The sequence below is a fragment of the Pongo pygmaeus genome, chromosome 6 (assembly GCF_028885625.2).
Source record: "Pongo pygmaeus isolate AG05252 chromosome 6, NHGRI_mPonPyg2-v2.0_pri, whole genome shotgun sequence".
Lineage (NCBI taxonomy): Eukaryota > Metazoa > Chordata > Mammalia > Primates > Hominidae > Pongo > Pongo pygmaeus.
In genome coordinates this window covers 9,395,488-9,419,837 of record NC_072379.2, presented here as the reverse complement: position 1 = coordinate 9,419,837, position 24,350 = coordinate 9,395,488, and the positions used below count along the sequence as shown (strand labels likewise).

At 49.9% G+C, this 24,350-nt stretch overlaps 2 protein-coding genes across 7 annotated transcripts; one reads left to right on the top strand and one right to left on the bottom strand.

Annotated features, from left to right (window-relative positions):
- The first annotated feature begins 10 nt into the window (after nt 1–10).
- On the top strand, nt 11–4,316 carry TRAPPC14 (trafficking protein particle complex subunit 14). Of its 2 annotated transcripts, XM_054496272.2 has the most exons (11): nt 11–649; nt 800–895; nt 976–1,105; nt 1,279–1,365; nt 1,524–1,644; nt 1,746–1,893; nt 2,022–2,104; nt 2,189–2,352; nt 2,912–3,066; nt 3,282–3,475; nt 3,573–4,316. In XM_054496272.2, the coding sequence occupies exons 1-11, from the start codon at nt 236–238 to the stop codon at nt 3,724–3,726; spliced, it is 1,746 nt and encodes a 581-aa protein (XP_054352247.1). In that variant the 5' UTR covers nt 11–235; the 3' UTR covers nt 3,727–4,316. The 2 variants fall into 2 exon arrangements, with proteins under 2 accessions (XP_054352247.1, XP_063524232.1); XM_063668162.1 differs by lacking the exons at nt 11–649; nt 976–1,105 and having other exon boundaries at nt 658–895.
- Nucleotides 4,317–4,531: 215 nt separating this feature from the next.
- LAMTOR4 (late endosomal/lysosomal adaptor, MAPK and MTOR activator 4) lies at nt 4,532–17,545 on the bottom strand. Of its 5 annotated transcripts, XM_054496276.2 has the most exons (6): nt 17,278–17,545; nt 10,137–10,247; nt 9,807–9,934; nt 9,199–9,279; nt 5,210–5,327; nt 4,532–4,861 (listed from the first exon to the last, which is right to left on the bottom strand). In XM_054496276.2, the coding sequence occupies exons 3-6, from the start codon at nt 9,807–9,809 to the stop codon at nt 4,764–4,766; spliced, it is 300 nt and encodes a 99-aa protein (XP_054352251.1). In that variant the 5' UTR covers nt 9,810–9,934; nt 10,137–10,247; nt 17,278–17,545; the 3' UTR covers nt 4,532–4,763. The 5 variants fall into 5 exon arrangements, with proteins under 5 accessions (XP_054352251.1, XP_054352252.1, XP_063524234.1 ...); XM_054496277.2 differs by lacking the exon at nt 10,137–10,247; XM_063668164.1 differs by lacking the exons at nt 10,137–10,247; nt 17,278–17,545 and having other exon boundaries at nt 4,532–4,878; nt 9,807–9,927.
- Nucleotides 17,546–24,350: the final 6,805 nt, after the last annotated feature.

Sequence of the window (24,350 nt, the reverse complement as noted above, 5' to 3'; positions counted from 1 at the left end):
CCTCCCTTCCGCTTCCGGTTTCTCTCCAGTCATTCAGCTCAGTACCCCGGTTCCGGCGCCGCCGGGTCTCGGTTCCGGGTTCGTTGCCCCGGTCCCGGGACCGGACCGGTCTCTCCGGCCGCCCCAGCCGGGCGCAGCAGCCGGAGGTGTCGGGAACCTCTGGACTCACCCTAGCGGGCCCCGCCGGCGGTCGGCCTCCGGTCCGGGCTCCCAGTCGCGCCGTTCTCGCCACCCCATGGAGTCCCAGTGCGACTACTCGATGTACTTCCCGGCCGTGCCGCTGCCGCCGCGCGCGGAGCTGGCAGGGGATCCGGGCCGGTACCGGGCGCTGCCCCGGCGCAACCATCTGTACTTGGGGGAGACTGTCCGCTTTCTGCTGGTGTTGCGCTGCCGGGGCGGTGCGGGGTCCGGCGCCGGGGGCGGCCCGGGCTTGGGCTCCAGAGGAGCCTGGGCAGAACTGGCAACCGCCCTGGCCGCTCTGGCCTCGGTCAGCGCCGGAGGCGGGATGCCGGGGGGCGGCGGCGGCGCCGGCGACCAGGATTCGGAGCCCCCAGGGGGAGGGGATCCTGGGGGTGGGGGTTTGTTCCGAGGCTGCAGCCCCCTTCTCACCCACGGCCCGGGCCCTGCTACCTCAGGGGGAGCGACCACGGTGAGGAGCTTTGGGGGACCCGGCACAGGACGGAGGGGCGGTTTGCTGGGGGCCTGAGGCAGGAGGCAGATGACCTGCCGATCTTAAAGGGAAAGGCTGCAGGCTGCCTCTGACTTGCTCCTGACCTCTTCACCCCTTTCCCAACCCCAGCTGCCTGTGGAGGAACCGATTGTGTCCACAGATGAGGTCATCTTCCCACTCACCGTTTCACTGGATAGACTGCCCCCAGGGACACCTAAGGCCAAGGTAAGATGAGCAAGAGTGGAGCTGCTGTCCTAATTCAGACACCTTTTCCGGGCTCAGCCATCTGTCTTTCCTCTTGACAGATTGTAGTGACTGTGTGGAAGCGGGAGGTTGAGGCACCAGAGGTCAGAGATCAAGGCTACCTGCGATTGCTGCAGACCCGATCTCCTGGGGAGACTTTCCGGGGCGAGCAGAGCGCTTTCAAGGCCCAAGGTGGGCAGGACAGCGCAGAGGCAAAGAGCTAGAGTCTGGGAATTGGGGGACAGAGGGGAGGGGTCACACTGGAAAGTGGCTAATGGGCTCTGAGAAGAGGAAGGTGAGAATTCTGGGCTGGAGGTGAGGTCAGCCCCCAGACCACCACTTCTTGCCCCCACCCCCTCCCGCAGTGAGCACGCTGCTGACTCTGCTGCCCCCTCCGGTTCTGAGATGCCGGCAGTTCACTGTGGCTGGAAAACACTTGACCGTACTCAAGGGTAAGCAGGTCTGCCGGCTCCAGCCTCGGGGAGCAGCAAGGGAACTGATTGGATGCAGTTCCTCTGGGCAGGCTGGTGGGGTAGGTCCGGTTTTTTCTGGGTAAAGGTGGGGCCTGAGGGGTCCAGCTATTCTGAGCCAAGCTGGTCCTCTCCCACAGTGCTGAACAGCTCCTCTCAGGAGGAAATCTCCATCTGGGATATCCGAATCCTCCCCAACTTCAATGCCAGTTATCTACCTGTCATGCCGGATGGCTCTGTGCTGCTGGTGGACAATGTCTGGTGAGGTCCTGGGAGGGGCAAGGCTGTGAAGTGGTGGGGATGGCTTCAGGGGCTGAGCTCTGGCATGGGGAGACCATGCCTTGTCCTCTTTTCTGAGCTAGTCACCAGTCTGGGGAAGTCTCCATGGGCTCCTTCTGCCGCCTACCCGGGACCTCTGGCTGCTTCCCCTGCCCGCTGAATGCCCTGGAGGAACACAACTTCCTGTTTCAGCTGAGAGGGGGTGAGCAGCCCCCTCCAGGGGCCAAGGAGGTGAGCATAAGGGGCTGGTGTGTTCGAAGAAAAGTGATAAGGCAGTGGGAGGGAAAGACCAGGCAGCTGACTCAAGATGGGAGGGGCACTCTTAATACCTGCGCCAACCCCCTTTGTCCCTCCTGCAGGGCCTGGAAGTTCCCCTGATTGCTGTGGTTCAGTGGTCCACCCCAAAGCTGCCCTTCACTCAGAGCATCTACACCCACTACCGGTGAGTGTGGATCCCGGAGGAACCGTGGCATTCACCTTTGTGGCCTGACACACACAGCCAGCATCCCTCTCTCACCACTCCTAGCCTGCCCAGTGTCCGCCTGGACCGCCCGTGTTTCGTGATGACCGCTTCTTGTGAGTCCCCTGTTCGCACCTATGAGCGTTTCACTGTCACCTACACGCTGCTTAACAATCTCCAAGACTTCCTTGCTGTGAGGCTCGTGTGGACCCCGGAGCATGCGCAGGCTGGTAGGTCAGCTGCCAGGTGGGGATCTGGTCCCCAGGGAGGGGAAGGGAAAGGAAAAAGTCAGGGAGGAGGACAGTGAAAACGGCCAAATTTGGTGCCAGCCCCATCACAGGAGGCCACTTGTGGCAGGTGGCTTCCACCCTGTACCTGGGTGGTCTCCCCAGTGTCCTAGATGGAGAGTTTAGAGAGGCAGTGGGGCAGAGTGACTTTCAGGGCATAGACACTGGAGCTGCACTCGCTGGTGTGAACTCTACTTCTCTCCTTTACTAGCTGTGTGACCTTGAGTAAGTTACTTAACCTCTCTGGGCCTCAGAGTCCTCACCTCTAAAATAGAGCAACTCATATGTGATGGGGCTGTCATGCAGATACTGAGTTAATATAAGTGACGTGCCTTGCACACAGTAAGTATTAGTCGTTGTTATCTACAACATGCACAAAAGATAACGTTTGCTCAGTTTACTCCACAGAGTGGCTTTGAGAATCAGATGAGACTGTGCTGGCGAAGGCCCTGTGGGAATGAGGAACGCTGTAGTGTTTGCTGGTCCCTGTTTCTGCCCCCAGGAAAGCAGCTGTGTGAGGAGGAGCGCCGGGCCATGCAGGCTGCCCTGGACTCCATCGTCTGCCACACGCCCCTCAACAACCTTGGCTTTTCCCGGAAGGGCAGCGCGCTCACCTTCAGTGTGGGCTTCCAAGCTCTGAGGACGGGGCTCTTCGAGGTGGGCTGGGGAGGGTCTGGGCTGAGTGCTGAGTGATACAGAATGCTGGGGTGGATGGAGGAAAGACCCTTAGATTTTGGGGATGAAATAAAAAGCTGGGCAGAGGGAAGGTGGGATTTACATTTGACATCAGTCTGTCACGTGGGGAAAACCATGTGGAAGGAGGCCTGGGCCCTGGAAGCCGAGCTGGCATGCTGACCTGCGTCTCCCCCCAGCTAAGCCAGCACATGAAACTGAAGCTGCAGTTCACCGCCAGCGTGTCCCACCCTCCACCCGAGGCCCGGCCCCTCTCCCGCAAGAGCAGCCCTAGCAGCCCTGCTGTCCGGGACTTGGTGGAGAGGCATCAGGCTAGCCTGGGCCGCTCCCAGTCCTTCTCCCACCAGCAGCCTTCCCGAAGCCACCTCATGAGGTACAGAACCAGGGGGTGTGGCATGGGACCCGGTAGAGGATGGGAGCAGGGAGGGTGCCGGGTCTGACCAGCGCCCACAGCCTCTGCCTTCCCCCAGGTCAGGCAGTGTGATGGAGCGCAGGGCCATCACGCCCCCCGTGGCCTCTCCTGTTGGCCGCCCCCTCTACCTGCCCCCGGACAAGGCTGTATTGTCTCTGGACAAGATTGCCAAGCGCGAGTGCAAGGTCCTGGTGGTGGAACCCGTCAAGTAGCACCGTGCCAGCTCTGTTCCCTCTTACACTCCAGAGACCCAACGCCCCCAGAGGGGATCCCTGCTCCCGGGCTGTGCCTCCCCTGGGATGCCTCCCAGACGGGGGTGAAGAGGCCTGGCAGAGCTGCCTGTCTGTGTCTGCTGATGAGGGATGGGGGAAGAAGCTGTGAAGTGGGCGGGCATGGCTGGGACTAAGCCACCAGTATTCCCCGAGTTCCTGTTGGGGGGGCTGGCCCCACCCCTAGGCCAGGGCAAGGGTTCCCAGAGCTCCCTTGCCCCCCGCCCTTTACCCTGGTTCTGAGTTTACAAAGTCTTTTCCTCATTCCCGTTGAGTTCTTTCCCACCTCTGACATTCCCTCCCTCCCTCCCGCAGGGCTGAGATTAGAGGGTGGTGATGGCTAAGGGCCCCTGACAGTGACCTTCTGTCTCAGGGGTTGGGGACAGGGCCAGGTAGCCTCCTCCCCCTTATGTTTACGTTTGCAGCCTGAAGCACTTTAATTTTTTTTTTTTTTGGTCTGTTCCTGTAACTTATTTTCCAACTATTGCTTCCAACTGAAATAAGACTATTAAATGCCTGTTCAGGAGGGAGAAGGATGACTAGTTTGTGTACTGATGGGAAGAGCAGAGGTCGCCAGGGCTCAGTGTGACTCCCTTCCCCTCCAGCCTTTTCTGCTTCCCAGTTTATAGCACAGAGGCGGCCCTGCCACACCCAACTTGGGCTAAGGTACATGACTTTCTCCCCAGAAGGTGGAAGACAGACATGGGGTGTAACTATTCCGACACTAAACACACGTCCCTGGGCTGGATAACATCAGACTCGTGTTTATTAGGGAGGGAGGGAGCACAAAGGGAGGTCTCCTTGCCCTTGTTCTTAACACAGCTCAAAGTCCCCAAGCCTCGGCCCATCCAGGTAGGGGTGGGAGGTGGGCGAGCAGAAGGCCCTAGTTATAGCAGCAAGCCAAGACCGACGTGTGTGCCTGCCTCATCACAGAGGCCCAGGACCCAATCCGCTTCTGCGACCCTCGCCCTCCGGCAGGCTCAGACATCAATGGGCTCCCGACCTCGGTTCTGCCTCTTCACCACAAACACCCTCTGTCCTGACACCGTCACCAGCAGTGTGTGTTCTCCAAAGACCACTGGAGGAGAGACACACCTTCCCCCGCCCCAGGAGAGGGAAGGGAGCACAGAGTTAGTGGGTGCAACAGACTCCATGGGGCCGGGCCACACGCACATTGGCTGGGATCAAAGCCAAAGAAGTTCTATAGTTCCAGGCTCAGAGATTTGAAGATGAGTGGCCTCTGCTAGATCTCCTTTCTCTTGCCTTCTCATTCACAATTCTGATACAGGGGAGTCCCAAAGGGAGGAAAGTGGCCAGACCAGAGACCCCAGGAGATGGCAGGAAGCTGGAAGAAGAGAAGCCGAGAAGCCCCTGGAAGCAGCCCCCCCTCCCAGTACCACCACCAAGGGCAGGGGCAGGGGCTCACCAGACAGGCGCTTGAAGGGCACATTCATGCCGCGGTGCAGCCGGAAACCGCAGGCTGTGCTGACCAGCTCAGAGATGGCACTGGCTGCCTGCTCGTCATTCTCCAGGTCCCCAGATGACTGCACGCAGACGGAGGAGGGAGAGGGGCGGGCATTACGGCACAGGCTCGGGAAGCAATTCCAGGCACAGTCCCCTTGGCTCTCACACTTAGACCGTCTCCCCCTTGGCTTGCCAGTACCCTCAGCTTTGGAAAAAAAACAACCTGAAATCTCCCCCTATAATGTCACCCTCCGGATGCCATCCTGTTTCCCATAATACTGGACTTCCCTGGATGAGCAGCAACTTATCCATCTTTTTTTTTGAGACGGAATCTCGTTCTGTCACCCAGGCTGTAGTGCAGTGGTGCAATCTCGGCCTCTCGGGTTCAAGTGATTCTCCTGCCTCAGCCTCCCAAATAGCTGAGATTACAGGCATGTACCAGCACCACCACATCTGGCTAATTTTTTATATTTTTAGTAGAGATGGGGTTTTACCATATTAATCAGCTGGTCTCAAACTCTTGACCTCAAATGATCTGCCCGCCTCAGCCTCCCAAAATGCTGGGATTACAGACATGAGCCACCGTGCCTGGCCATCCATCTCTTTATTGACCATGCTTTTCTAACCCCATGAAACTGAATTTCTCCTGTGTCCCTGCCTATTTGATAAAACCACATTCTCCAAAATGAATGCCTGCCCACCACTTACCTGTTAATGGCTTCATCTTTCTAAGTCTTCACACTTGCTGCCCTGTTTGCAGAATCTCAAACATAAACATTCCCTTTGTCCTTGAATCCCTCCCTCTGTTGACCCCTAGAGTAAGTGATGGGACAGTGGCTTGGGCTTCCTCTTTTCTGGTGACTGTCTCAACTTCCTCTTCCCTCTTCCTTGATCTGGGCCTCCACTAGATTTAGTTCCTTTTGCTGAACTAGCAATATATATTACCTGCTATTTTATATCAAACTCAATGTCTAAAGTTGGGCCATCAAATTTCACCTTATCCTTACCCACTTCCTTCCCAATCCACTTCCTTTTTTGATTTCCTGTTTGTTTTTTGAGACAGAGTCTCACTCTATCACCCAGGCTGGAGTGCAGTGGTGCAATCTTGGCTCGCTGCAACCTCTGCCTCCTGGGTTCAAGCAATTCTCCTGCCTCAACCTCCCAAGAAGCTGGGATTACATGCATGTGCCTCCATGCCAGGCTAATTTTTTGTAGAGATGGGGTTTCACCATGTTGGCTAGGCTGCTCTTGAACTCCCGACCTCAAGTGATCCACCCACCTCAGCTTCCCAAAGTGCTGGGATTATAGGCGTGAGCCACCATGCAGGGACATGTTTCTTAAGGCATCATCACTCTTCCAGGCTTTAAAGTTCTGGCTAGAGAAATATTTCCTCTATTACCTATTTCTAGTCATTAGCAAGATACACTGATTCCTCCTCTAAAATATCTTCTCCCGGTCAAGCACAGTAGCTCATGCCTGTAATCTCAGCACTTTGGGAGGCCAAGGCAGGAGGAATGCTGGAGGCCAGGAGTTTGAGACCAGCCTAGGCAACATAGCAAGACCCCTGTCTCTACAAATTTCTTTTTTTTTTAATGGCTGGGCGTGGTGGTGCTTGCCTGTAGTTCTAGTTATTTGGGATGCTGAGGCGGGAGGATCGCTTCGGCCCAGGATTTCAAGGCTACAATGAGATGTGATCTCACCACTGCACCCCAGCCTGAGTGACGGCGAGACTCTGTCTTAAAAAAAAAAAAAAGAGCAGGGCGCTGTGGCTCACGCCTGTAATCTCAGCACTTTGGGAGGCCGAGGTAGGCGGATCATGAGGTCAGGAGATCCAGACCATCCTGGCTAACACGGTGAAACCCCATCTGTACTAAAAATACAAAAAAGTAGCTGGGCATGGTGGCGGGCGCCTGTAGTCCCAGCTACTATGGAGGCTGAGGCAGGAGAATGGTGTGAACCCAGGAGGCAGAGCTTGCAGTGAGTGGAGATTGCGCCACTGCACTCCAGCCTGGGCGACAGAGTGCGACTCCGTCTCAAAAAAAAAAAAAAAAAAAAAAAAACAGGCTGGGTGCAGTGGCTCATGCCTGTAATCCCAGCACTTTGGGTGGGTGGCTGAGGTGGGCAGATCACAAGGTCAGGAGTTCGAGACCAGCCTGGCCAACGTGGTGAAACCCTCTCTCTACTAAAAATACAAAAATTGGCTGGGCATGGTGGTGCACGCCTGTAATCCTAGCTAATCAGGAGTCTGAGGCAGGAAAATTGCTTGAACCTGGAAGGCAGAGGTTGCAGTGAGCTGAGATCATGCCACTGCACTCCAGCCTGGGCCACAGGGCAAGACTCTGTCTCAAAAAACAAAAACAAAAAAAAACAAAAACAAAACTCTTCTCTCCTTGCTCCTCCTTCTTACCGCCACTTGCCCAGTCTCATCTCTTTTTTTTTCCTTTTTTTTTAAGACGGAGTCTTGCTCTGCCGCCCAGGCTGGAGTACAGTGGTGTGATCTCGGCCAACTGCAACCTCTACCTTCCAGGTTCACACCATTCTCCCGCCTCAGCCTCCCGAGTAGCTGGGACTACAGGCGCCCACCACTACACCTGGCTAATTTTGTTTTTGTATTTTTAGTACAGACGGGGTTTCACCATGTTGGCCAGGATGGTCTCGATCTCCTGACCTCGTGATCCACCCGCCTTGGCCTCCCAAAGTGCTGGGATTACAGGCATGAACCACCACGCCTGGCCCAGTCTCATCTCTTAATGACGTCTCCTTCTGCCCATCTTCACATCACTAACAACAATATTGCTCAGCCACCTCACTGGGTCTTGTTTCTGTTTAAAAAACCTTTCAAACTGTATTACCTTCAAGAATAAGTTCAAGTGTGTTAACCTGGCCTTGAAGATCCTTCACAATTACATCCTCCCTGACCATATCCTTCTCTTCCCTCAAACCTTCCCAAATCTCTTCAGCATAAACTTACCATCAGTTCAGATAGGTTAGTGCCACACACCTGCAAATATGTCCTCCCCCACTGTAAATACTCTCCTTTAAGGTGGGCTGAATTCCTACCTCCCGGAAAGTTAGTTACCTTGTCATAACATGTTGAATTTTTAATATCCTGGATTCCTTCAATAGTCTTTACCACCTGTATTGTTTTCAACCCTTAACCTTAAGCTTTGTCTCTAGCTAAGTCAAAACATCTGGAGACTTAACACTATACAGTACTATGGAACAAAATACAAATGCCTCTTTAAGAAATACCAAATAAGCTTTGTCTCTAGCTAAGTCAAAACATCTGGAGACTTAACACTATACAGTACTATGGAACAAAATACAAATGCCTCTTTAAGAAATACCAAATAAAGGCCAGACATGGTGGCTCACGCCTGTAATCTAGAGACCTAACACTATACAGTACTTTGGAACAAAATACAAATGCCTCTTTAAGAAATACCAAATAAAGGCAAGGCATGTTGGCTCACGCCTGTAATCCCAGCACTTTGGGAGGCTGAGACAGGTGGATCACCTGACGTCAGGAGTTTGAGACCAGCCTGGCTAACACGGTGAAACCCCGTTTCTACTAAAAATACAAAAAATTAGCCGAGCATGGTGGCACGTGCCTGTAATCCCAGCTACTCGGGAGGCTGAGGCAGGAGAATCGCTTGAACCCCGGAGGCGGAGGTTGCAGTGAGCCGAGATCGCACCACTGCACTCCAGCTTGGGCAACAAGAACAAAACTCAGTCTCAAAAACTGTAAATAAATAAATCGCAACCGTTAGGAGACTAAGATTCCACAGACTGATTACTGAAAGTAATTGCAAAAACTGCAAAATACTTTTGTACCAACCTAATAGATGCCAGGCAGGAAACCAGATAAAAGCCGAGAAAAGAAGGGCCAATATTAGAAGGGGTTACCGGGCTGTGTGCACCAAGGGACCCCCTCCCTTTCCCAGAACGCACCGCCAGCACTGCACCTTCACTCAGTACCAGGTAGCCGAGCTGGTCTGGGATTCGCTCCAAACCCTGGGTCAGTGCAGAAGTCTAGTGGGTAAAGATGCAAGTAGTGAGAAGCATGCTAGAGGGATGGATGGCCCGATACCCTTCACCTGCAAACCCAAGTTTCTTGGTTGACGATGGCCCCAGCTTTTCTCATTCCCCAGCCAGGTCCCTTTCCGGCCCCCACCCCTCTACATGGTCGTCAATACTGATCTTCCCGAGCCTCCATCTGCCCCCTCTCTCGGTCCCCGGGCTCCCCTGGCCTTCCACATCCCACCTTTGCTACCCCAAGGGGCCTTCGCTGCCCCACTGGCCCCTGCCGCCAGACCCTCTCTTCACCTCCCCTCGTCTCCGCCCCTGACCTGCAGACTACCCGCAGCCCCAGAACACCCCTCCCACAGACCCTTCCCCAGCATTCCCGTCGCCATCCCTCCCATCTCCATCCTCTCTTCCTCCCCGAGCAGATAGGAGGTGAGGGTGGAGCGCAGGCCCACGAGGGGGAAACCACACAGATTGGGGAGCAGAGACTCGGAACCCTCGGCGGGTCCTCTCGCGCATGCGTCCTCACTCACCATCGCAGTCTTCGGTGCTGGGGGAGCTCCCTACCAGATAGGTAGCTTCCGGCTTCAGGCCCCGGTCACGTGCTTGCACCCGGCGCGCTCCTCCTTCTGCTTGCGTCACTGGCCTTTAGCCCCCGCCTCTAGCATGAGGATTGGACAGTAGCCACGTCGTCAGACCCAACCAGCCAGTGCGAAGCGCCGTTTCCCGGAGGCGCACGTTGATTGGTGATATTCCCTCTTTAACACCCATCTCCCCGCCCCTCAGTGCCTGAGCGACAGGAAGAAGGGGGAGCGTCCGCGGAGAGGAGGATCTGGGAGGGACTGGAGTAGGACGAGGTTTACCGTGTGGTCTTGGGCGCGCTGTCTGGAGCCAGAGTTCCGCCTGAGCCAGGATGCCCGCCGGTGTGAACCCCCAAATGAATCCCTTACCAGGTTTAAGACTGGACCCAAAAACTAGAGAATAAAAGGAAATAACGCGCAATGCATGTGAAAAAGCTATTCAAGGCTGGGCGCCGTGGCTCACGCCTGTAATCTCAGCGCTTTGCGAGGCCGAGGAGGACGGATCATTTCAGGGCAAGAGTTCGAGACCAGCCTGAGCAACATAGCGAGACCCTCCCCAGCCCCCCGCTTCCAACCACCTCTACAAAAAAATAAGAAAATAACCCGGGCGTGGTGCCTCACGCCAGTAATAACAGCTACTAGGGAGGCTGATGGAGGAGAATCTCTTGAGCTCAGCAGTTGGAGAGTGCAGTGAGCTATTATGGTGCCACTGCACTCCAGCCTGGGTGCCCTTCCTCTAAAAAAAAAAAGAAAAGAAAAGAAAAGAAAAGAAAAAAAAGGTACTCAAATGCTACTTTTTTTTTTTTTTGAGTCAAGAGTCTCACTCGGTCGCCCAGGTTGGAGTGCAATGGCGCGATCTCTGGCTCAATACAACCTCTGCCTCCCGTGTTCAAGCAATTCTCCTGCCTCAGCCTCCCGAGTAGCTGGGATTACAGGCGCCCGCCACAACGCCCGGCTATTTTTGTGTTTTTAGTAGAGATAGGGTTTCACCATATTGGCCAGGCTGGTCTCAAACTCCTGACCTCGTGATCCGCCCACCTCGGCCTCTCAAAGTGCTGGGATTACAGGCTTGAGCTACTGCGCCCGGCCCTCAAATGCTACTTTTATGCCTACTCAAGACAGCTCTTTGTTGAAGACAAGAATTTGTTCCCGAAGTGGTTTTTTGTCCCCAGATTCAGTCCAGGACAATGTGATGGTGAATAGAATCCCCAGCTAGCCAATGCAGCTGCAATACTGAATATTCTCTGCAGGAGAAAATTAGAAACAGTACCTTGGAATGATACACACACACACACACACACACACACATACATACATATATCACACAATATATGTAAACATTGGAAATTTTTGTTTTAAATAATTTCTAGACCGGTTGCCATTTTAATGTGGTGGAGGCAGTGTTAGTGAAATAGTTATATGAAGAATGATTCTAGAAGCCTGGGCAACATGGCAAGACCCCATCTCTAAAAATTTAAAAATTAACCAGGCATGATACTGCACATGTAGTCCCAGCTACCCGGGAGGCTGAGGTGGGAGAATCGCTTGAGCCCAGGAGGTTGAGGCTGCAGTGAGCCATGATCATGCTACTGCACTCAAGACTGGGTAAAAGAACAAGATTGTCTCAAAAACAAACAAAAAAATCTGAATATAATAACAATTGTTGAAGTCTGGGTGTCTTTTAAGACTTGTTAGAAACAGCAATTTCAACGCTGGGCGTGGTAGCTCACACCTGTAATCCGAGCACTTTGGGAGACCAAGGCGGGTGGATCACCTGAGGTCAGGAGTTCCAGACCTGCCTGGCCAACATGGTGAAACCTCATCACTACTAAAAATCCAAAAAAAACCAAAAAAAACTAGGCAGGTGTGGTGGTACATGCCTGTAATCCCAGCTACTGGGAGGCTGAGGCAGGAGAATCCTTGAATCCAGGAGGTTGCAATGAGCTGAGATTGTGCCATTGCACTCCAACCTGGGCAACAAGAATGAAACTCCATCTCAAAAGAAAAAAAAAAAGATTTTGATGTAATAAATTATGGTGGCAGTATTCTTGATATTTAACCATCTTTGTGTTTCCAGAATAAAATCTACTGGAACAAATTATACTACCCATTTGTTTTACTGCTTTATTTAGAATTTTTAAAATCTATTATGATAAATGAGATTGGGCTGTAGTTTCTTTTTGGTATATTCTTCATCTGCTTTTGGTAGAAAGAGCAGGTTGCCAGATAAAATGAATCAGAGAGTTTCCTATCTTTTTTATCTATGGTCTGCAAATCAAACTGGTTGGACCAACTCACACTCCTCTAGCAATGTGTCAGAGTTCCCAGTTATCTCCAGCTCCATTAACACATGGTGTTGCCACACTTTTTTTTTTTTTTTTTGAGACAGAGTCTCGTTCTGTTGCCCAGGCGGGAGTGCTGTGGCGCCATCTCGGCTCACTGCAACCTCCACCTCCCGGGTTCACATCATTCTCCTGCCTCAACCTCCCTAGTAGTTGGGACTACAGCCATCCGCCACCACGCCCGGCTAATTTTTTAGCTCAGGAGTTTGAGACCAGCCAGGCCAACGTGGCCTGTTGCAGGAAGTCAGGGACCCTGAACGGAGGGACTGGCTGAAGCCATGCCAGAAGAACATGGATTGTGAAGATTTCATGGACATTTATTAGTTCCCCAAATTAATACTTTTATAATTTCTGACACCTGTCTTTACTGCAATCTCTGAACATAAATTGTGAAGATTTCATGGACACTTATCACTTCCCCAATCAATACCCTTGTGATTTCCTATGCCTGTCTTTAATCTCTTAATCCCGTCATCTTGGTAATCTGAGGAGGATGTATGTTGCCTCAGGACCCTGTGATGATTGTGTTAACACAAATTGTTTGTAGAGGATGTGTGTTTGAACAATATGAAATCTGGGCACCTTGAAAAAAGAACAGGATAACAGCAATGTTCAGGGAACAAGAGAGATAACCTTAAACTCTGACTGCCGGTGAGCCAGGTGGAACAGTGCCATATTTCTCTTCTTTCAAAAGCAAATGGGAGAAATATCGCTGAATTCTTTTTCTCAGCAAGGAGCATCCCTGAGAAAGAGAATGTGTCCCTGAGGGTAGGCCTCTGAAATGGCCACTTTGGGGAGTGGCCATCTTTCATGGTCGAAGCTGTAGGGATAAAATAATCCCCAGTCTCCCGTAGCGCTCCCAGGCTTATTAGGACGAGGAAATTCCCACCTAATAAATTTTGGTCAGATCGGTTTTCTGCTCTCAAACCTGTCTCCTGATAAAATGTTATCAATGACAATACGTGCCTGAAACTTCATTAGCAATTTTAATTTGCCCCGTCCTGTGGTCCTGTGATCTGGCCCTGCCTCCATTTACTTTGTGATATTTTATTACCTTGTGAAGCATGTGCTCTCTGTGACCCACACCCTATTCGTACACTCCCTCCCCTTTTGAAATCACTAATAAAAACTTGCTGGTTTTGCGGCTCAGGGGGCATCACGGAACCTGCCGACATGTGCTGTCTCCCCTGGACACCCAGCTTTAAAATTTCTCTCTTTTGTACTCTGTCCCTTTATTTCTCAGACCAGTCGACTCTTAGGGAATATAGAAAAGAACCTACGTGAAATATTGGGGGTGAATTTCACCCAATATCTGGCTGAATTTCCCGATAGCGGCCAAATCCTGTCTCTACTAAAAATTCAAAAATTCGCCGTGCATGGTGGCAGGCACCTGTAATCCCAGCTGCTCAGGAGGCCGAGGCCGGATAATCACTTGAATCTGGGAGACGGAGGTTGCAGTGAGCCAAGATCGCACCACTGCACTCCAGCCCAGACGACAGAGCGAGACTCAGTCTCAAAAAAAAAAAAAAAAGGAAAAAGTAATAATAAAACCACAGAATGAAGTTAAAGATAAGTTTAGGCTGGGCGCAGTGGTTTACACCTGTAATCTCAGCACTTTGGGAGGCTGAGGCAGGCGGATCATGAGGTCAGGCGTTGAAGACCAGCCTGGCCAACACATTGAAACCCTGTCTCTACTAAAAATACAAAAGTTAGCCAGGCGTGGTGGCGTGTGCCTGTAATCCCAGCTACTCGGGAGGCTGAGGCAGGAGAATCACTTGAATCCGGGAGGCGGAGTTTGCAGTGAATGGAGATCATGCCACTGCACTCCAGCCTGGACAACAGAATGTGACTCCTTCTCAAAGAATAAATAAATAAATAAATAAAAAGATAACTTTATTGGTGACTAGGGTTGTGTCAAAAGAACTCAAAAGCCAACTTGAAGAGGCTTCCACTGGACAAAAAAAAAAAAGAATATTTTGAAATCAATCAGGACAATAACTGCAGTGAATTGAAACATAACAAACATGCCTAAATCCACAAACTTATTTTTAAATTTTTGTTTGTTATTGTTTGTTATAGAGATGAGGTCTCGCTATGTTGCCCAGGCTGGTCTTGAACTCCTGGTCTCAAGTGATCTGTCTGCCTCAGCCTTGCACAGTGCTGGAATTTCAGGTGTGAGCTGCACTGCCCAGCCACTGAGATCTTAAAATTGGACTTTCATTTCCTTGAACATAGTAAGTGTTACAATCTGTGTCTGATAATTCCAACATCTGGAGTCCTTGTGTGTGTGTGTGTGTGTGTCTACGTTTCTGTAGTCTGTTGTTTCTATTGTTCTGGCTTCCCTGCTTTATTACCTGCCTTGTGATATTTGATTGTTTTCTGGACATTTTATTTGAAAAAATACTTTTATGTATACCATAAGACCTAAGGCACTATTATCTTACTCTGAACAGTTTCCACTATTAGATATCTAAGGTACTTAACAGTTCAGACACATGGTTTGAAGTTCTGTGGCCACACAGAAAAATTCCTGGGAGTACAGTCCACCCCAACAAACACAGTAAAATTCTTCAGTTTTCAACCCAGTACAGGGACTGTTACATAGCGTCTTCCATTTGGTGAACGTTAAGCTCCAACTCCCATTGTGCTAATGCATGAAAGCCACCAAAAATACATCTCTGCCTTTCAGTGAATGCCCATGGATTAGAGTCTCAACAAACAGCAGAAGATGCTTCTCTAAAGTTTACCTTCCCAGTTGCTGAAGGACTTTCACCCATGTTCACTCTATCTCTCTTGTTTTTTGGACACAGGGTCTCACCTTGTTGCCCAGGCTGGAGTGCAGTGTCGCAATCTCAGCTCAATGCAGCCTTGACCTCCCGGGTTCAAGCGATCCTCCTGCCTCAGCCCCCCAAGTAGCTGGGACTACAGGTGCATGCCACCACACCTGGCTGTTTTGTCTTTTTTTTTAAAGAGATGGGGTCTCACTATGTTGCCCAGGCTGGTGTGAAACTCCTGGGCTCATGTGATCTTCCCACCTTGGCCTCCCACCTGCTGGGATTAAAGGCATCAGCCACTGCACCCGGCCCACTCTACTCTTGAGAATGGCAAAAGCCAAGCTTTATGTCTCTGCTGTCTTTATTCACAAATATCCCTGGTTTAGAATCAACCCTAAGCCATCTATTTGAGCTCCAGTCCTTTTCCCTGTTCTCTCCTGATAATTCTTCAGTGTCATACAAGGTCTTTGATGCTTTTTAAATATTTTTATTTTATTTTATTTTTTGAGACAGAGTTTCGCTCTGTCACCCAGGCTGGAGTGCAGTGGCACAATCTCGGCTCACTGCAACCTCCACCTCCTGGGTCAAACGATTCTCCTAACTCAGCTTCCCAAGTAGCTGGGATTGCAGGTGTGCACCAGCATGCATGGCTAATTTTTGTATTTTTAGTACAGATGGGGTTTTGCCATGTTGGCCAGGCTGGTCTCGAACTCCTGACCTCAGGTGATCCACCCGCCTTGGCCTCCCAAAGTACTGGGATTACAGGTGTGAGCCACTGTGCCCAGCCATAAATATTTTTATTTTAAATCTTTTTTAAGTTGTCTTTATTGGGGGTAGTCAGGCCAAAAGCCACAGTTAATTTGCAGATTGTTCTTTTTTTTCCCCGCTTAGTAAACAGCATAGACCAACCACACCTTCCTTTATTGGGAAAGCTTATCTCATCTTGGCTTTCATAATATCATTTCCTTCAATGCACACGTGAGCAACTTGAAAATGAGGTCCACACGGGATCCATTTTGCTGGTGAGGGTGGTATTAGAAGCACCTGGCCCTCAATAGTGGTGGTAGTTTGCGAGGCTAGACTCCTGGCACAGAAAGGCATGCATCCTTGGTGCAGTGTGAATGACAGCAGGAGTCTCTCCTACCCCACTGAGTAGGGCTGCAGCAGAGGGGGTCTGAGCATGATTTTAGGACATAGTTCTTGGAAGATCAGCATTCAAGTTTTCATCTCCAGTCTCCTAATACTTATGTGGGCTGCCCAGGATCCTTTTATTAATTCCCTTTATCTGTAATCAGCCAGAATTAGCTTCAGTTTCTTGAGAGGAAAAGCAATGACTAATCAGAGTGTGTGATTGTGCTGCCCCAGTAACTGGCAGCTTCAGTTTCATATGGTGACTGTCATGATTAGAAGTGAGCTATGGGCCGGGCGTGGTGGCTCACATCTGTAATCTCACCACTTTGGGAGGCCAAGGTGGGTGTATCATCTGAAGTCCGGGAGTTTGAGACCAGCCTGACCAACATGGAGAAACCCCATCTCTACTAAAAATACAAAATTAGCCGGGCATGGTGGCGCATGCCTGTAATCCCAGCTACTCGGGAGGCTGAGGCAGGAAGGAGAATCACTTGAACCCAGGAGGTGGAGGTTGCGGTGAGCCGAGACTGCGCCATCGTATTCCAGCCTGGGCAACAAGAGTGAAACTCCATCTCAAACACAAACAAACAAAAAAGTGAGCCTGTGAGGGCTGGGCGAAGTGGCTTATGCCTATAATCCCAGCACTCTGGGAGGCCAAGGCAGGCAGATCACCTGAGGTCAGGAGTTTGAGACCAGCCTGGCCAACATAGAGAAACCCTGTCTCTCCTAAAAATACAAAAATTAGTTGGGTGTGGTGGCACATGCCTATAATCGCAGCTACTCGGGAGGCTGAGGCAGGAGAATTGTTTGAACCCGGGAGGCGGAGGTTGCAGCGAGTTGAGATCACGCCATTGCACTCCAGAACAAGGCTCTATCTCAAAAAAAAAAAAAAAAAAAAAAGTGAGCTATGATGTTCTTTGCAGACTGGAACCATGGAGGGTGTCAAAAAGAAGAAGGTTCCTGCTGTGCCAGAAACCCTTAAGAAAAAGCGAAGGAATTTTGCAGAGCTGAAGATCAAACACCTGAGAAATAAGTTTGCCCAAAGGTGCTTCGAGAGGCCAGGAGGAAGCTTAGGTAGGAAAAAAGTGAAGCACTATCACAAGGACTATAGGCGAATGGACAGAACTGAAATTCAAATGGCTAAGATGACAAGAAAAGCTAGCAACTTCTATGTACCTGCAGAACCCAAATTGGCGTTGGTTATCAGGATCAGCAGTATCAATGGTGTGAGCCCAAAGGTCCGAAAGGTGTTGCAGCTTCTTCATCTTCCTCAAATCTTCAATGGAACCTTTGTGAAGCTCTACAAGGCTTCAATTAATATGCTGATGCCAGGCATGGTGCTTCACGCCTGTAATCCCAGCACTTTGGGAAGCCGAGGCAGGACGATCATTTGAGGTCAGGAGTTCGAGACCAGCCTGGTCAACATGGTGAAACATCATCTCTACTAAAAATAATTTAAAAAACAAAAAAATTAGCTGCACATGGTGGTGTGTGCCTGTAGCCTCAGCTACTCGGGAGGCTGAGGCAGGAGGATCGCTTGAGCTCGGGAGGCAGAGGTTGCAGTGAGCCGAGATCGTGCAACTGCACTCCAGCCTAGGTGACAGAGCAAGACTCCATCTCAAACAAACAGACAAACAAAAAACATGCTGAGGATTGTGGAACCATATATTGCATGGGGATACCCAAATGTGAAGTCAGTAATTGAACTAATCTGCAAGTGTGGTTATGGAAAAATCAATAAGAAGTGAATTGCTTTGAAAGATAACACTTGATTGCTTGATCTCTTGGTAAATATGGCATCACCCACATGGAGGATCTGATTCATAAGATCTATATATACTGTTGGAAAATGCTTCAAAGAAGCAAATAACTTCCCATGCTCCTTTCAATTATCCTCTCCACGAGGTAGAATGAAGAAAAAGACCACCCATTTTGTAGAAGGTGGAGATACTGGCAACAGAGAGGACCAGATCAACAGGCTTATTAGAAGAATGAACTAAGGTGTCTACCATGATTATTGTTCTAATGTGTTCAGTTAATAAACAGTACCTGCTCTCAAATTGAAAAAAAAAAAAAAAAGTCCAGGTGCGGTGGCTCACGCCTGTAATCCCAGCACTTTGGGAGGCCGAGGCGGGCGGATCACGAGGTCAGAAGCTTGAGACCATCCTGGCTAACACAGTGAAACCCTGTCTCTGCTAAAAATACAAAAAAAAAAAAAAAAAATTAGCTGGGCGTGGTGGCAGGTGCCTGTAGTCCCAGCTACTTGAGAGGCTGAGGCAGGAGAATGGTGTGAACCCGGGAGGCGGAGCTTGCAGTGAGCCGAGATTGCGCCACTGCACTCCAGCCTGGGCGACAGAGCGAGACTCCGTCTTAAAAAAAAAAAAAAGAAGTGAGCTATGAGAATACACAGGAAAGGTATGTGATTTAGCCTTTGGGGTCGTGGGAAGAATTCCACAAAAAGGAGATATCTTGGCCAGGCGCGGTGGCTCACGCCTGTAATCCCAGCACTTTGGGAGGCCGAGGCAGGTGGATCACCTGAGGTCAGGAGTTGAAGAGCAGCCTGGTCAACATGGCGAAACCCCATCTCTACTAAAAATACAAAAATTAGCTGGGCGTGGTGGCGCGTACCTATAATCTCAGATACTGGGGGGGCTGAGACAGGAGGATTGCTTGAACCTGGGAGGTGGAGGTTGCAGTGAGCCAAGATTATGCCATTGCACACCAGCCTGGGCAACAGAGCTAGACTCCGTCTCAAAAAAAAAAAAAAAGGAGATATCTTTTTTGTTGTTGTTGGAGATGGGGTCTCACCCTTTTGCCTAGGCTGAAGTGTAGTGGCTCAATCTCGGCTCACTGCAACCTCTACCTCCTGGGTTCAAGCGATGCTCCTGCCTCAGCCTCCCGAGTAGCTGGGAGTAGGTGCGCACCACCGCACCAGCTAATTTTTGTATTTTTAGTAGACATGGGGTTTCACCATGCTGACTAGGCTGGTTTTCAACTCCGGGCCTCAACTGATCTGCCTGCCTCGGCCTCCCAGAGTGCTGGGGATTACAGGCATGAGCCATCGTGCCCGGCCCAAAGGGGAGATATCTAAGCTGAGTTCTCAAAGAGGACTTTGTGTCAGCCAGGAACAGAGTGTCAGAAGGGCACTCACGGCTGGGGAACAGAGATGCCCAAGTATAACATAAATCACACAGAAAAATGTTTGAGGTGGGGATGGGATAAGGCAAGAGGTGAGGCAGCAGAATTAAGCAAGAAGAAGGTCCCCAAGGACTTCACACACCGGGCTCAGATTTGTGCATTATAATTTCTAAAAATGGCTTCAGGTAAAACTGAACAATTCATTTCTCCCAAAGCGTCTCAGCTGAAGCTCAGGCTTTATTTTGTAAAAAGTTTTGTACATTTTGGAGGGTTGATTTCCTGGCAGATGGGACTAACGCGCTTCAGGAAGGTGTAGGTTTCTAGACACACGACGTTACTTCCTGGACTAGTAGCAGGGCTAGAGCCAGTGACTTGCAATATATACCCTAGGGGAAAGCAGGTGCCTGTCACCACCTAGATATGGCTTCAGGTGAAGATTTTTGTGTGTGTGTGTATTCAGCTCCCAGCCTTGTTTGATCACTCAATGGAACAGGTAGCTGAATGTGACCATAGTTTATGATGGAACCTACTGACCTGGAAGGAAACCAGCATGCTGAACCACTACCTTATAAACCCTTGAGCACAACCTTCCTCCCTCAGTTTTTGCAACGATGACCCTACTTTATCCTCAGGGACTCTATTATCTCAAGTTTTCTCCAAACAACTCTACTTTCGTCTTTGTACCTTGTATTAATATTTTAGTTAACAGGACTTTTTCTCCAGACAAATTTGTATCTTATCTTACAGGGAAATAAAACATTTTACTTTTGGCACTAGAAAAAAATATATAAATAAATGTGTTTAAAAAAAAAAAAAAGGAGTGGGCCGGGCGCGGTGGCTCACGCCTGTAATCCCAACACTTTAGGAGGCCGAGGCGGGCGGATCACAAGGTCAGGAGATCAACACCATCCTGGCTAACACAGTGAAACCCCGTCCCTACTAAAAAATACAAAAAATTAGCCGGGCCTGGTGGCGGGCGCTTGTAGTCCCAGCTACTCCGGAGGCTGCGGCAAGAGAATGGCGTGAACCCGGGAGGCGGAGCTTGCAATGAGCCGAGATTGCGCCACTGCATTCCAGCCTGGGAGACAGAGCGAGACTCCGTCTCAAAAAAAAAATAAAAAATAAAAAGAAAGAACAAATTTTAAAAAGCAAGAAAACATCTTATAACCTTTAGTGTTGGCTTTGCTGCTAGAAAACTTAAGTCTAAACATATTGCTCTGGCCGGGTGCAGTGGCTCACCTGTAATCTCCGCACTTTGGGAGGCCGAGGCAGGTGGATTACCTGAGGGCGGGAGTTCCAGACCAGCCTGACCAATATGGTGAAACCCTATCTCTACTAAAAATACAAAAATTAGCCAGGCGCGGTGGCATGCGCCTGTAGTCCCAGCTATTTGTGAGGCTGAGGCAGGAGAATCACTTGAACCCAGGAGGCGGAGGTTGCAGTGAGCCAAGATGGCGCCACTGCACTCCAGCCTGGACGACAGAGGGAGACTCCGTCCCAAAAAAATAAATAAATAAAATAAAAAACATATTGCTCACATGAAGCAACTTTTTAATTTTTTAATTGTTTATTTTTTTGAGATGGGGTCTTGCTCTGTTGCCTAGGCTGGAGTGCAGTGGTGCAATCATAGCTTACTGCAGCCTCCAACTCCTGGGCTCAAGTGATCCTCCCACCTCAGCCTCCTGAGTAGCTGGGACTACAGGTGTGCGCCCCCATGCCCAGCTAATTTTTGTATTTTTTGTAGTAATAGGGTCTCAGTTTGCTGCCAGGCTGGTCTCAAACTCCTGAGCTCAAGCCATCGAGCTCAATATACCACCCATCCCTGCATAATTTCTTTATATACTTAGGTACTGACTTCAAGTCCAGTTTCTTTCTAGAAAGCAGAGAAACACAACCCTCTCCCCAGGGCATTGCTTTCTTCTACAGATATCCAGTAGAAAAGGCTTTCTGGGCTGGGTGTGGTGGATCACGCCTGTAATCCCAGACCTTTGGGAGGCCAAGGCGGGCGGATCACTTGAGGTCAGGAGTTTGTGACCAGCCTGGCCAACATGGTGAAACCCCATCTCTACTAAAAACACAAAAATTAGCTGGGTGTGGTGGCGTGTGCCTATAATCCCAGCTACTCAGGAGGCTGAGGCAGGAGAATTGCTTGAACCCGGGCAGCGGAGGTTGCATGGCGCCACTACACTCCAGTCTGGGTGACACAGTGAGACTCTGTCTCAAACAAACAAACAAAAAAAAATGCTTTCTGGTGGGTGGGTGGGAGAAGGAGGTGATTATTCTTTTCCTGGGGGTCTGGACCATTAAGTTCCACAGTCATTAGGTTCCTCTTGCCGGCAGCTTTATTCCTTCTTTGCGCTTGCATTCCCAGACTCTAAATTTACTCTACTAAGAAGTGTGGTTCTCTCCTTCCTAAGGCAGCTGCCTTTCTTCCCAATGAACTTCCTTCTGGGTGCTTGACCAGCCACATCTTCCACATATTTTCAGATGCTGTACTTTGGCAGTAGGTGAAACATCACCAGGACACTACCCTGTGAGTTTTTATGAAAAGAGGACACAAGGCTTTGGGGACTTACAGAGGGAGGGGAGAAAGAACAAGGGTTGAGGAGTATCCTGCAATAGGGGAAGGGGATTTGAGTTTCAGAAAGAAAATGTAGGCAGGGGAAACAGACACATGGACAGACTCAGGTTTAGGGAGCAGTGTGTTTCTTCTATTTGTCAAGCAATCAGTATGGATTAAAATCATGATCTGGGGCTGGGCACAGTGGCTCACGCCTGTAATCCCAGCACTTTGGGAGGCCGAGGCGGGCGGATTGCCTGAGGTCATGAGTTCGAGACCAGCCTGGCCAACATGGTGAAACCCCATCTGTACTAAAAATACAAAAAGTAGCTGGGCGTGGTGGTGGGCACCTGTAATCCCAGCTACTCGGGAGGCTGAGGCAGGAGAATTGCTTAAACCCGGACAACGGAGGTTGCAGTGAGCTGAGATCACGCCACGCCACTGCACTCCCACCTGGGCAACAGAGCTAGACTCCGTCTCAAAAAAAAAAAAATATATATATATGTATATATGTATATATATGTGTATATATGTATATATGTATATATATGTGTATATATGTGTATATATGTGTATATATGTATATATGTGTATATATGTATATATGTATATATATGTGTGTATATATATATTTATAAAATAAAATTTAAAACAACAAAAAATACAAAAATTAGCCAGGCATGGTGGCATGCACCTGTAGTCCCAGTCTGGAGGCTGAGGTAGGAAAATCGTCTGAGGCAGAGGTTGCAGTAAGCCGAGATGGTGCCACTGCACTCTATCCTGGGCTACAGAGACAGACTCTGTCTCAGAAAAAAAAAAAAAAAAAAAAGACGACAATGAAAATTCAGACTTAGAAAAAACGCATTCATGCTGGGCATGGCAGCTCAAGTCTGTAATCCCAGTACCATGGGAGAGACTCTGTCTCTACAAAAAATCAAAAAATTAGCTGGGCATGGTGGCAAGTACCTGTGGTCCCAGCTACTTGGGAGTCTGAGGTGGGAGGATCGCTTGAGTCTGGGAAGTCGAGGCTGCAGCGAGCTATGATCACCCCCACTGCACCGGCCTGGGTGACAGAGTGAGATCCTGCCTCAAAAAAAAAAAAGGTAAAAGGAAGAAATAAAAAAAAAAAGAAAAGGATCAACTGAGTGGTAGGATGTCTGGAATTTATTTGTTTATTTATTTTGAGACGGAGTCTCACTCTGTCACCCAGGCTGGAGTACAGTGGCGTGATCTTGGCTCACTGCAAGCTCCGTCTCTTGGGTTCACGCCATTCTCCTGCCTCAGCCTCCCAAGTAGCTGGGACTACAGGCGCCCGCCACCACGCCCGGCTAATTTTTTGTATTTTTAGTAGAGACGGGGTTTCACCGTGTTAGCCAGGATGGTCTCGATCTCCTGACCTCATGATCCACCTGCCTCAGCCTCCCAAAGTGCTGGGATTACAGGCGTGAGCCACCGCGCCCAGCGGGATGTCTGGAATTTCTAAGGGATGGTGGTCTGAATTCCTGGGTCTTCCCTTAGCCCCGAAAACTAAATGATGAGAAGGACAAAAACTCCCAATTAAAGGTGGGGCTGCAGGGAGAGAAATTAGAGAGTAGACAGCAGTTGCTTTTTTTTTTTTTTTTAGACAGAGTCTCGTTCTGTTGCCCAGGCTGGAGTGCAGTGGTGCAATCTCCGCTCACTGCAACCTCCGCCTCCTGGGTTCCAGCAATTCTCTTGCCTCAGCCTCCCAAGTAGCTGGGATTACAGGCGCACACCACCACGCCCAGCTAATTTTTGTATTTTTAGTAGAGACAGGGTTTCACCATGTTGGCCAGGCTGGTCTCTAGTAGCAGGAAAACAAGCTCAAGGCTCCCACTGATTCTACATGATGATGAGTTGTAGAATTATTTCATTATATATTACAAACACTGCTGAACGCAGCTTCTAATTATTCAATCATGCAACTGGAAACTTCAAAAACTGCCATTATTGATATACATCTTCTACATTGATGGTTTCTTACTGATCCTTGGATTTTAAAAATTTTCTACCTAGGGTCTTGAGCAGAGGTCCGATGTCTGATAAACAACTTCAGGCTTCATGGCCGGGCACGGTGGCTCACGCCTGTAATCCCAGCACTTTGGGAGGCCAAGGCGGGTGGATCATTTGAGGTCAGGAGTTCAAGACCGGCCTGGCCAACATGATGAAACGCCATCTTTACTAAAAATACAAAAATTAGGCAGGCATGGTGGCATGTGCCTATAATCCCAGCTACTCAGGAGGCTGAGGCAGGAGAATTGCTTGAACCTGGGAGGTGGAGGTTGCACTGAGCCGAGATTGCGCCAAAGCACTCCAGCCTGGGCGACAGAGACTCCGTCTAAAAAAAAAAAAAAAAAAGTACACCAAACTAATGCTGATCTCATCTGGCAGAGGTCAGTCTGCTCTGCCCTCTGAGAGTGGAATACTGTGCTTAATACAGTTTTGCTGCTTTGCTTTGCTATCTGTGTGTGTCTCGTCCAATTCTTTGGGACACCAAGAGCCTGGAATTGCACGGCACCATCTGGTAACACTT

Coding starts and splice junctions, on each gene's coding strand:
- TRAPPC14 (XM_054496272.2), top strand. CDS start 236: ATGGAGTCCCAGTGCGACTACTCGATGTACTTCCCGGCCGTGCCGCTG. Junction 1,645..1,745: donor CTGCTGGTGGACAATGTCTG/GTGAGGTCCTGG, acceptor TTTCTGAGCTAG/TCACCAGTCTGGGGAAGTCT. Junction 3,476..3,572: donor TCCCGAAGCCACCTCATGAG/GTACAGAACCAG, acceptor GCCTTCCCCCAG/GTCAGGCAGTGTGATGGAGC.
- LAMTOR4 (XM_054496275.2), bottom strand. CDS start 9,792: ATGCGCGAGAGGACCCGCCGAGGGTTCCGAGTCTCTGCTCCCCAATCT. Junction 5,328..9,198: donor GTGAAGGTGCAGTGCTGGCG/GTGCGTTCTGGG, acceptor GTCTGCGTGCAG/TCATCTGGGGACCTGGAGAA. Junction 4,862..5,209: donor GCCCTTCAAGCGCCTGTCTG/GTGAGCCCCTGC, acceptor TCTCTCCTCCAG/TGGTCTTTGGAGAACACACA.